This window comes from Neophocaena asiaeorientalis, unplaced genomic scaffold (genome assembly GCF_003031525.2).
Source record: "Neophocaena asiaeorientalis asiaeorientalis breed wild unplaced genomic scaffold, Neophocaena_asiaeorientalis_V1.1 scaffold82, whole genome shotgun sequence".
Lineage (NCBI taxonomy): Eukaryota > Metazoa > Chordata > Mammalia > Artiodactyla > Phocoenidae > Neophocaena > Neophocaena asiaeorientalis.
The window spans coordinates 6,662,927-6,675,116 of NW_020173068.1; the positions used below are offsets into that span (position 1 = coordinate 6,662,927).

The 12,190-nt window shown below is 39.1% G+C and overlaps 1 protein-coding gene across 2 annotated transcripts in view; it reads left to right on the forward strand.

Moving 5' to 3' along the window:
- The first annotated feature begins 366 nt into the window (after positions 1-366).
- ACSS2 (acyl-CoA synthetase short chain family member 2) overlaps positions 367-12,190 on the forward strand; it is a 48,009-nt gene continuing 36,185 nt past the window's right edge. Inside the window, exons 1-2 of one of the 2 annotated variants that reach the window (XM_024742899.1) lie at positions 367-671; positions 6,692-6,887. In XM_024742899.1, the coding sequence (XP_024598667.1) occupies positions 494-671; positions 6,692-6,887 (374 nt within the window). In that variant the 5' untranslated portion in view covers positions 367-493. The remainder of the gene's footprint in view (positions 672-6,691; positions 6,888-12,190) is intronic. The other variant, XM_024742900.1, reaches the window with a different exon arrangement.

The window sequence follows — 12,190 nt, forward strand, 5'->3', positions numbered from 1 at the left end:
TGTGACCTTGTACAAAGCCCTCCCTTTCCCTGAGTTTACCATTTATGCACTGAAATGGGTTTACTAGCAAAGACTGAAGGCGCCTCCTAGTCTTCACTTAATGAGTCTTTGCATTTTAGGTCTGGATGGAAATTCGTAGACCCTGTCACAGCCAGCCTCGCCACTCCCCGTCACTCCATGGGCCCACCCTCTCTCCCGTCACGCCTGGCCCCTCCCCTTCTGCTTTCAAGCAGCGGTTCCACCCTTTCCGCAAGTCAGCTCCGCCCCATCCCCCAAGCAATGTTCGACTTTTCCCTATCGGTCTCTTTGCTAGCCCTGGTCCCACCTCCACCAGGCAGGAGGGGCCGCCTCCCCCGCCACATGCCTAAGCCACGCCTCTGCTGTCAGGCCCCACCCTTCTCTGAAGGCCCCCGCCCCTCGGTCGGCCTGTTTTCCCCCTCCTGGCCGTCCGCTGAGACCGCCAAGGCTGCAACGGTGTTCGGAACTTGAGGTGATGGGGCTTCCCGAGGAGCGGGGCCGGAGCGGCGGTGGGAGCGGGGTCCGGGAGGAGGCTGGAGCCCGGAGCCGGTTGCTGAGTTGGTCTCCGCCGCCCGAGGTCAGCCGTTCCGCGCACGTCCCCTCGCTGCAGCGCTACCGCGAGCTGCACAGGCGCTCCTTGGAGGAGCCGAGAGGTGAGGCCGGGCCCGGGCGGGCCTGAGAGACGTCAGGGAGGAGAGAAGTGGGGGGCTCACAGGAGAGTGAGGAGTTGGGGTTCCCTTGGGAAACTGAGGGGTCCGTGAGAAGATAGAGGTTTTGTGAGGGAAGAATTGCGGTTCTTTAAGGAGACGGAAAAGGGGTTCCGGGAGGAGAGGGGGGTTCTCTGAGAAGGAGTGTTCTGTAGGAAATGAGGGTTCCCTAGGAATTGGGGGGGTTCCTTGGCGGCTTGGGGGTTTCGTGAGGAGATGCAGGTTTTGTGAGGAGAGTGAAAGTGTCCTAAGAAGAGAACAGTTCCTCAGGTGAAAAGGCGGGTTCTTAAGGGCGCAGAGCGCCTTGAGGAGAGGCGGGCCACAAAGAGAATTTTCTTAGCCGCTTTTCAGACCAGCCTACCCAGTGCCTCCTGACATCTTTAACCTGTGAGTTAGTCTCCACTGCTGAGGGGCAGTAGGGTCCCATCCTGGGGTCCCCAAATTAGTAATGGAGTCCCAGATCTATTTTTAGTATTTTAGCAATCCCAATGGAAACTACCATATAAGACTGAACAAGTCACTAAAATGTTGTCTTTTAAAAAGAAATTAGGGATGGGATTGTAATAACTCAGAAATTCTGATAGGTAGTTCCATGTCTTTAAGAACGTGTGGGGAAAATTCCCCATCTGTGCCCTCAAGCTGGGTTAGGGGTCACAACTGTAGGTGGGAGGCAACATGATGTTGGCAGTGGGACAAGCTTGAGCCACCGAATCAAACTCAGAAAAATCTAGATTTAGATCCTGGCTCTACCACTCATTTACTGTGTGGCCTTAGGCAGATTTTAAAACCTGTCTGGAATTCCTTCTCTTTATCTATAAGACAGAGGTAATAATACCTGCCTCACAGTTTCGTTTGAGGGCAAAAATGAGTAATAAGTGAGGTGTGCATTATAGAGTGCCTGATGCACAGTAGTGTTCACTAAATAGCGGTTAGTCTGATAACAATAGGAACAAAGTGGATGAAGCAATTATTGAGTAATGCCGGATGAGACTGAATCAAGTGTAGAGTGGTTGATTGCTGCATGCAGTGTCCAAGTTTGAGTCCTCAGACCTCTTTTATTTTTTTAAGGTGTTCGTATAGTTATTTATTGACTAAATTTGCCTACATAGAGAGTGTCTTACTGCTCATTAATGTATACCACACCTTAGACAAATATTACACTTAAAAGAGTCAACTGGTTGGTAATTCTTTCCTTGCCAAAAGTTTCTACGCTTTATAAAAGAATTCACAGTAGGCTTCCTTTAATAGGGAAATGAGCCAATATCTTTAAATAAAAACACAATCACATGGAACTTTCATAAAACACACTTATATCACACACCTGTATCCACCAACCACTCCAGGATTCTGACTTCTTGGGATAACACCATGTTTTTGTTGGGATTCTCTAGGAATAAAATGTAAAGACCAATTAATATACTGGTTCTATAATAATATCATATCTTCATTTTTCCAATGGAGACTGCCTGGTTGGCTCTCAGAGAGGTGATCTAATCTATAGTCTCACCCCCTAATCTAAGTTCACTTTCAGGTTAGATGTCCCCAGCTTGTTTCTTTTCTTTTCTTTCTTTCTTTCTTTTTTTTTTTAATTGTAGTTGATTTACAATGTTGTGTTAGTTTTAAGTATACAGCAAAGTCATTCAGTTATTTTTTTTACAGTTATTTATGTATATCCTTTTTCAGACTCTTTTCCCTTATAGGTTATTACAAAATATTGAGTATAGTTCCCTGTGCTACACAGTAGGTCCTTATTTGTTATCTATTTTACATATAGTCGTGTGTATACGTTAATCCCAAACTCCTAATTTATCCCTCCCCTCCTACCTCAGGCCTCTTTTCACTTCTCTTCCCTCTCTATTTTCTCCTGTCATGAGTTCATCTGTTTCCCAGGGGTGAGGCATTTTTTTTTAATTGAGGTAACATTATTTAAGTTCCCTGTGTACAGTGTTATATTTCTACTTCTGTATACACTACAGTGTGGTCACCACCAAAAATTTAGTTTCCATCCATCACCATATAGTTACCCTCTTTACTCATTTTCCCCTCCCCAACCTTCCTCTCTGGTAACCACTGATCTGTTCTCTGTATCTACGTGTTTGTTTTTGTTTAGTTTGGTTTGTTCATTTATTTTGTTTTGTTTGTTTTTTATATACCACATATGAGGGAAAGCATATGGTATTTGTCTTTGTCTAACTGTCTGAAATGGTGAGATTTCATTCTTTTTATGGTTGAGTAATATTCATATATCCATATAATAAATATATATCTATATATCACATCTTCTTTATCATTCATCTATCAATAGACACTTAGGTTGCTTTCATATCTTGGCTATTTATTGTAAATACTACTACAATGAACATAGGAGTACATATATCTTTTCAAAATAGTGTTTCTGTTTTCTTCAGAAAAATACTCAGAAGTGGAATAATGGATTGTATAATAGTTCTATTCTTAATTTTTTGAGGAATCGCCATATTCCAAAGTGGCTGCACCAATATACATTCCCACCAACAATGTATGAGGGTTTCGTCTCTCCATATCCTTTCCAAAACGTGTTATTTCTTGCCTTTTTGATAATAGCCATTCAAACGGGTGGAGGTGATATCTCATTGCGGTCTTGATTTGCATTTCCCTAATAATTAGTAATACTGAACATTTTTTCATGTGCCTGTTGCCCATCTGTATGTCTTCTTTGGAAAAATGTCTGTTCAGCACCTATGCTCATTTTTTAATTGGGTTGTTTGTTTTTTTGTTGTTGAGTTGTATGAGTTCTTTATATATTTTGAATACTAACCCTTTATTGGATATATGATTTGCAAATATCTTCTCCCCAGGGGTGAGCTATTGCTGTCACAAGAACTCCTTTTCTACATATTTAGCTCTGTATCCAGGATCTCACTTTTGCTCTAGTCTCAAATTTCATAGGTCTGTAGAGCATTTTATTCACACACCCTGTTGTTATACCATATTTAATATGACTGTGACTCAGATTTACCAATTTTCCCTTCCAAACCTGCTTTCCTCCCTAATTTTCTAATCCCTGTCAATGGCACCATCCCAGATCCTATCTATCTGTATATCTTATTTATTTATAGATTGCTTACTGCTTACTAAGCACAAATTCTGTTTGATTTGATGTAGAGACTATTATCCCCATTTTATGGAGAAGGAAACTGAAGCTTAGAGAGGTTAACTTAATTGCACAAGGTCACACAGGTACTTAGTGGTGGAGCTGTGATTTGAACCAAGGTAGTTTTGATTGCAGAACCTGTTCTCCCAATAGCTATGCTGTTCCTCTTCCCTGATCCACAGGCTGCCTTTCGCCAAATTCTGTCAAATACTCTTTCAAAATCTCTCTCAGGTTACCTTTTCTTCCATTCCCATAGACCCTTTTAATTCAAGGGAGCAGCCTCCTAATTGCTTCTCTCTCCACTAGTCTCACTCATTTCCAATATTTCTGGTAGATTTAGATTTAGATTTATCTAAACACTATTAGCCTGATATTATGGAAACACTGCTTTCATATGTCACTTCAAAAACTTGCAATAGTTCCCTATTTCCTACAGCTTCAAATTAAAATTCTGCCTTTCTTTCAGAGTCTCTGGATAACTAGAACACCCCACCTTTCTATTCTTATCTTCCGCTACTCCCTACCATATACCCCTTATTCTACAACAGGTCATTCTTGTTGATATACTGGATACGCAAAAGTCCCTTTCCCATCTCCTAGCCTTTGCCCATTCCCTTCTGTTCCTCTCAACCTAGTCAAACCCCGACAATTCCACAGAGCATTCCCTGATCATCCCAGACCATTTTCATCTTTTCCTCTTCTAAACTTTTTCGGTACTTAGAATGTGTGCCAAAGAAACATCCAGAGTTCAACAGCTCCACCAGAAATAAACAAAAACAAAAACTAAGTGATCATGGACTTCCCTGGCGTTCCAGTGTTTAAGACTCCGAGCTTCCACTGCAGGGCGCACAGGTTTGATCCCTGGTTGGGGAACTAAGATCCCATATGCAGCGTGGCGTGGCCAAAAAACAAAACAAAACAAAGCAAAGCAAAACAAAAAAAACTAAGTGATCATAAAACTCAGTTTTCTTCACTCCTTGTTGATGGACATAAATGTGGTTCATATATAGTTTTACATAGTTTATGCCTACTAATTATCACTTTAAAATATTTTTGAGTATACACACATACTCAGTGTAGTTGTAACAACATGGACTTCAGAGTTAGACCCATTTGTTCCCTCTTTAATGGCCATTTAGTATTCTATTGTTATCACTACCAGTATTGCTAGTTTTTATCAGTTTTTTCATTATTGGGCTTTAGGGTTGTTTCTAGTTTCACTATTATAAATAGTGTTAGTATAAACATCTCTTGAGTAATCTCTTTTTTTCCTTTGGTATTATTTTCTTAGAGTGGGTTCCCCAAAGTTAAGTTAGCAGATGAAAGGGTATTAAAAATGTTATGATTCTTGTCAGGCATTGCCCTGCTGTTCAGTAAATTGTGCTAATTTCTTATAATGCTGTTATCATATAAGAGTATCTGTTTTCTAGGGCCACTCAAGCATTGAGTTTAATCTTTCTTTTAGTCTTTGCTAGTTTTATTGGCATATAATGGCACCTTGGGGTTGATTTAATTTGGATTTCTTTAATTCATTGCAAATTGTACTCCATGTGATTTAGCTTTCAATTATATTCTGTCTTGTATATTCAAAAATATTTTATGTTAGTCTTATCTCTTTAATCAGATTATATAAGCTAAATCATCTAACCTTGAACAAGTCACTTTACCTCTATAAATTTGATTTCTTATCAGTAAAATGAGGGGGTGATAACCTCTAAAGTTCCTTCCATTATTAAGGTTCTAAGTGTCTCTCTCTCCTCTAGCTCCTGATCCAGTACTGAGATTATCCTAGGTGTTCTGCAGTTGTATGTTTAACCTGTTGAGTACCTTTTCTCCAAAGTAGCCAGGCAAATATTTCAAGATTATAAATCTGATCATGTCCTTCTCCTGATTAAACTCCTGTGATGGCTTTCCATTGCTCTTAGGGTAAATAGCAAATTCTTTATGCTTCCTTAGAAGCATTCCTTAGAATCCTTAGAATCCTTAGCTTCCTTAGAATTCTTTCTTAGAAGGATTGCCTTATCTGCCCAGTTTATGCATCAATTCCTGCTGTTCTTTCTGTAATTCTCAGTGCTTCGGCCTAAGGGAGTTCCTCTTAACGCATACCCTTGGTTCTTTTCTGTCCCATATTAATGTCTTTCTTGGTGGGGGCGTGGAGAAAAACTCCTATTCATCTTTCAGATTTTAGCAACAATGTCTTCCTCAGGGCAGTTCAAATGGTGACTTAGTAAATGTATAACCTTGGGCAAATTATTTAACCTCTCTGAGCCTCGATTTTCAAATCAATAAAATAAGAATGAAAATAAGGCCTACCTCCTAGGGTTGTAGTAAGAACTAAATAAGATAATGCATTTAAGGAGCTTAAAGCAACATCTGGCACTTAGCAAGTAACACTTGGGCAAGTAGTAGTAGGAGAAAGAGATGCTCATTAAATAATTGCTGAGAGTGAATGAACAAATTAAGCCTCCTATGTCATGGAAGGCTCTGTGGGTAAAGGATTTCTTCCTTTCACTAATTAGTTCATTTAAAAAGTTACTGATTGACTACAACGTACTAGGCATTGTGGCTACAATTTAAATAGACGGTGAAAAATGGAGTGGCAGTTTTGAGAAGGGAGGGAAGAAATTTGAGTCAAGATTCAGCCCATAGGAATAGAAGGTGGTTTAGGAGTGTGGTGGGTGTTAAGATTTGATAGGTAGAGGAGGGACCCAGGTGGTAGGTCCTAGAGTACAGGCAGAGTTATGACTTGGTCCTGTGCATAGACTGGTAAGCTATCTGAGGATAAATATGTCTGAGAAGCTAAGTGATGTCTGGGCTTCCTTTTCTGTTGCAGCGTTTTGGGGAGACATTGCCAAGGAATTTTACTGGAAGACCCCATGTCCTGGTCCATTCCTCCAGTACAACTTTGATATGACCAAAGGGAAAATCTTTATTGAGTGGATGAAAGGAGCAACTACCAACATCTGCTACAATGTACTGGATCGAATTGTCTACGAGAAAAAACTTGGCGATAAAGTTGCTTTTTACTGGTAAAAACATCTATTTTATAGCCTGTGGCAGATAAAAAGTCATCCTCACATTTATATAGTATTTTATAGTTCACAAAGTACCTTAAAAATCCATGAATTCATTTGATGCTTACAACAACCCAGAAGAATAAGCAAAGTATCATTAACTTAATGTCTCAGGTGAGGAAAAATACCTCAAGTAAGTTAATGACTTCCCTAAAATCACATAACTAGAATGTGACAGAATTGACATTCAAAACCAAGTGTCCTGACTTCTAGTCTAGTGTTCTCAACTTGGAGAGGAACAAGGTGAGAGGGTAAATGGAAGCAAACAGTACTAAGTAGCTTTCTTTCTCATTCTTGCTTTGGGAGAAAAATGGATATTGGATTTTTCACTACCACTACCACTGTTATCATCATTACCTTTGATTGAGATATATGCCAGACACTGTGCTCAAGTGCTTAGCAAATATTATCATATTTGATGCTCACAGCAACTAAGAATACATTATTTATTTTCCTCATTTTACATATGTGAAAACTGAAATTCTGAGATGTAGATAAATGACTGATCTGAAGTCATACAACTAGTAAGAAGCAGGGCTAAGATTCAAACCCCAGTAGCACAATTCCAGAGTTTATACTCTTAACCATGACACTATACTATCCTTTTAATTTCTTATACTAGCCTCCCAACTTAGCTTTGCAAAGTAGGTATTGTTTGCTCCATTTTATAGCTGAAGAAATGAAGCACACATCTGTGCTTCATAGTGAATAAGGTCATAGCATGAGTAACTGGTAGAGCCAGGATTCAAACCCGTCTGTCTGATTCCTTGCTTTTAACACTAGGCCACACTGCCTCCCCAACTGAAACTGAGACCCCCCCTCCTCCTAGCAACATAGCTTAGAGGAGGTGTTACAAAACTGAACCTGATATAGGGTCTTGAAGTTCCAGTTATTGGAGTGTTGCTTCTGCCACCAACCATGAGCACTTTGGAATTGATCTGTTTCTTTTTAAGTAAGCCAATAGGAGCACGTTGGTATTTCATGGAAGAATTAAATTGGTAGTCAGTAAAAATTTGCCCAGTTTGTGTGATATATTGAGAAAAGCCCTAACCTGAGAGATAGGAAACTCAGATTCTTATTCCAACTGTGCCATTCACTTGCTTTGTAACCCTAGGCAAGGCATTTAACTCTCTGAAAGTCAGTTTCCTCATTCATAAAATGGGGGTAATAATTCTACCCTTGTCTTTATCTCTAGATTGTTATGAGAATCAAATATGATATTGTAAAAGCATTTATTTGTTCATTGGAAAACAACATACAGATGTGAGTGGTCTGTTATCACATTACCATTGTTCAGTTTGGGGTCACTTTGCCACTGAAAGTCATGGCCTATTATGCCTGTTGAGACTTTGTTTAGCTTCTGCCCTGGGACTTTATGCTTGAGCTCCAGCTGACACTTGGGCCCACCTCCTAGGTTCCTTAGGGATCAAAAAACCTTTAAAGGTTTTCAGAGGAGATGCTTTTGTCTAAATTTGTTACCTGGTTTGAAATAATTCAGGTGCAAGATGAAAGACTGAAAAACACAGGCCAGAGTTGTCCAATCACTGGATATTGCTGCAGAATGCTGAGGCCCTTCTTTTAGTTCCCCTACCATACATACCTGAACAGAGCCTGTCTCCACATTTGTAAAATGAAAGGAGTAGATTAGATCACTGTTCTCCCAAGAATGCTCTAGGAACCACTCACTAACTACTAGACATATTAGCAGGGGCTTCTTGATTCATGAAACAAATGAGACTGAGAAGCACTACATAATAAATTACCTTTGTGGGATTCCCAATGTATATTAATATAGTAAAGACTCCAAGAAGTCCTACAGTAAAGACACCTGATTAATTTTAACATGGGATTTTTAAAGTTTATTTGAGCCCCAAACACATTTTGTAGCATGCTATTAACATCAAAAGAAGCAGTATTCCATGGAACACCAATTTGGGAAGCACTCGATTATATAGTCTCTACATTTAGTTTCAGTGCAAAATTCTGTAACTCTATAACAAGACATTTTCACTCCATTTTTACATTGGTCACTCAACCAATAAGAATTTTTAAAGATATTGGGTACACAGCCCTATGTTATGTGTTATGGTACAAGGGTAAGAAGAGTGGAGACAAGTACCACACTGGCCATTATTATTCAATTCTCAAGCTACAAATAAATCACATTTGTTAAAAGAAAGTAAAGTGCAAACATGCGAGATACTTGGTTACTTCCCTTTTCTACCTCCATATTTTAAAAATAATATGCTTACACTGCTATTTCTTCATCTTTTTTTTTAGAAAGTATTGACTTCCTTTTATGATAGATGAGAATTCAGTTCTTGTGTACTCCTCCAGCTTCCTTCTCTTTTTTCCTCAATATAATTATACCTCTGTTTTTTAGTTGATTTAAAAATCAATGTTTATGTTAGAATAATCTATCACAGTTGCAGTTCCTTTTATGTAAAGATTTTTTTTTCACAGAAGTTAAAAATCGCCTGCCATCTTTCTTGCACTATTTGCCTTTATCATATACTCAATTTTTTTCAAACTATCATATAATTTATTCTCTGAAGTGCTGTTTTTCTCCTTTGTCCTTTGTCTTGGAGCCCACCTTCTTCCCGCTCTACTTTCTATTAATGCTTTTAAAGTGACATCTTTTCAGTGATTTGTTCCAGTTGATACACTTCTTATGGAGCCATAGTATGACTTTCTTTTCAACCTAGGCATTTAGATAGCTATAATGGCATTAGAAAACCACATTTGTAGGTCACTTCTTGTTTTAGGGCATATCTTATATACATACTGAAATAATCCACAAAGGAAATAGTGCTCTTAGGAAAGTACTCCAATAAGCCAAAATAGAACAATATTAAGGAAGAATTTGGCCTTTTACTTTTGGCTTGACACATTGTAAATACTCACGGAAGAACAGTATTTTTAGAATTTGAAGTGACTGTTTTAGAGTCCATCTAGGCCAGCTCTCTTTACAGATGGGTAGATTAAGGATCAGAGAAGCTAAGTGATTTGCTTAAGGGTGATAAACCTGCTTGGAGACAGTGCTGAGACTAATCTCCAGATATCCTCACTCCTAGTCAACTTCTCTTTTTACCATATGATACTACAGTGGACCCTTGAACAACTCGAGGGTTAGAAGTGCCAACACTTGCACAATCCAACCTGCATGTAATTTATAGCTGGCCCTCCATAGCCTCTGTATCCGAGGTTCCACATTTGTGGATTCAACCAACAGTGGATCATGTAGTACTGTAGTATTTACAATTGAAAAAAGTCTGCATATAAATGTATTCATGCATTTCAAACCCGTGTTGTTCAAGGGTCAATAGTACTTCGTTATTCTAGCTGTGCAGTACTTGGCTGTGACCAGTGAAAAGAGAAATTAGTCATATTAGTTAAATTAACTTTAAATTAATTTGCTTAAAAATGTAAAATAAATGGTGTCACCAGGTTTAAATGGCCCAGACCCTTTAATGAATGTAAAATAGATTTACATTCTATTGGGGAAGACCAGACAGGCCTACATGAAACAGCCTGAAAGCAATTATGGGTCAAATTGCAAAGAGCCACTTTTACTAATAGTTCACAGAAGGGAGAAAGCATTGCAGGGAGGCAGTATAACATAAAATTAGGAGAATGTGTTTTGGTGTCAAACTAACCTAATTTGAGTTGTGTTTCTGCCACTAACTAGCTTTACGATTTTGCACAAGTTACATAACCTCTTTGAGCCTCAGTTTTCTCAACTGTGAAATGTAGATAAAAATAGTTTTTATCTCATGGAGTTGTCAGCTGAACAGGATTGAAAAGGATAACAAACCCATGTGTCCAATTCCTGGCACATTGAAAGCACTCAAATATTAGCCGCCATTATTATTATATCGGGACAGTGAGATGACCAAGTCTGTCTAGAGTAAAGGGTTTATGTAGGGAACAATTTATTCATTCAATACTTATTAAGAACTTACTATGTACCAGGAAGTATTTTGAACAAACAGACAAACTCTCTGCCCTCGTGAAGGTTATATTCCAGCTTAAGGAGACAGACAATAAACAAACCAACCAATAAATATGTGACAGGTAGTGATAAGTGCTATAGAAAAATACAAAGCAGTTTAAGGAAAAAGGAATGGCAATGAAGAATAGGGATTGATAAGGGAAGCACTCTCTGATAAAGGTGACATTTGAGCAGAGATATGAAGGAAATGAAGAGTGTTATGCCCATAGCTGGCTTGGGAAAGGGAAATATTCCAGGTACATGGAGGAGCAAGTGCAAAGGTCCTGAGATGGGAGTGTTCTGCTACCTGGGGTATTTGAATACTAGCTAGGAAGTTAGTGTAGCTGAAGCAGTATTAGCTAGAAAAACAGAGTAGTAGGGAATGAGGTCAGCAGGACACTAGATTGTATAGAATCTTGAAAGACTTGGGTTTTATTCACAGTGAAATGGGGAACCACTGGACAATCTTGAGCATAGAAGTAAAAATGATTTGACTTATATTTAGAATTATGTTTAGAATCTGTCTTTGTGTTGAGAATAGACTGTAGAAGGGCAAGAATAGAAGCACGGAGATCAATTATGAGACTATTATAGAAATCCAGCTGAACAATGATGGTGATTTAGACTTTAGTAGTAGCTTGAAGGTGGTTAAAAGTGGTCAAAATCTGGATCTATTTTGAGTGAAGAGCTCATGGAATTTGCTGACTTGGATTGGATTTGAGGAGTGAGAGAGAGAGAGGAGTCAAGGTTATCTTCAGCAGTGGATGAGGTCCAGGAATGGGACATCTTGACTATTTTTGGAGACCTAGGAAAGATTTTATGCAGGGGAATGATGCAGTCACAGCTGGGTTTAAGAAGATTAATCTGGATTCATATGGAAGTGAGAGTGGAAAGTCAGAGAACTGAGAGTTTTGTTATTCAAGGTAGAGATGCCTGAACTGGGATATTGCTGGTGGGAATGGAATTGAACAATGAAATGTTAGAGTAATTTAGAGGAAAGAAACCAACATAGGTAACTGGGTGTGTAGATGGTGGGCGCACAGACAGAGAAAGTGAGAGAGAAGAGTCAAGGGTCCCCTTAGTCTATATAACACTTTACCTCTTTCAGAGGCACACAGTCATCTGATCCAGAGGCTAAATTTGCCCTTAAGACTTTGGTTTTAACCTCTCTTGCACTTTCTTCCCCCTAACATGGCAGGTTCGTGGGGGTTTATGTGTGTACATGTGAGAAGGAAATCAGTAACAAAGTTATTAGAAAAGTAATTCA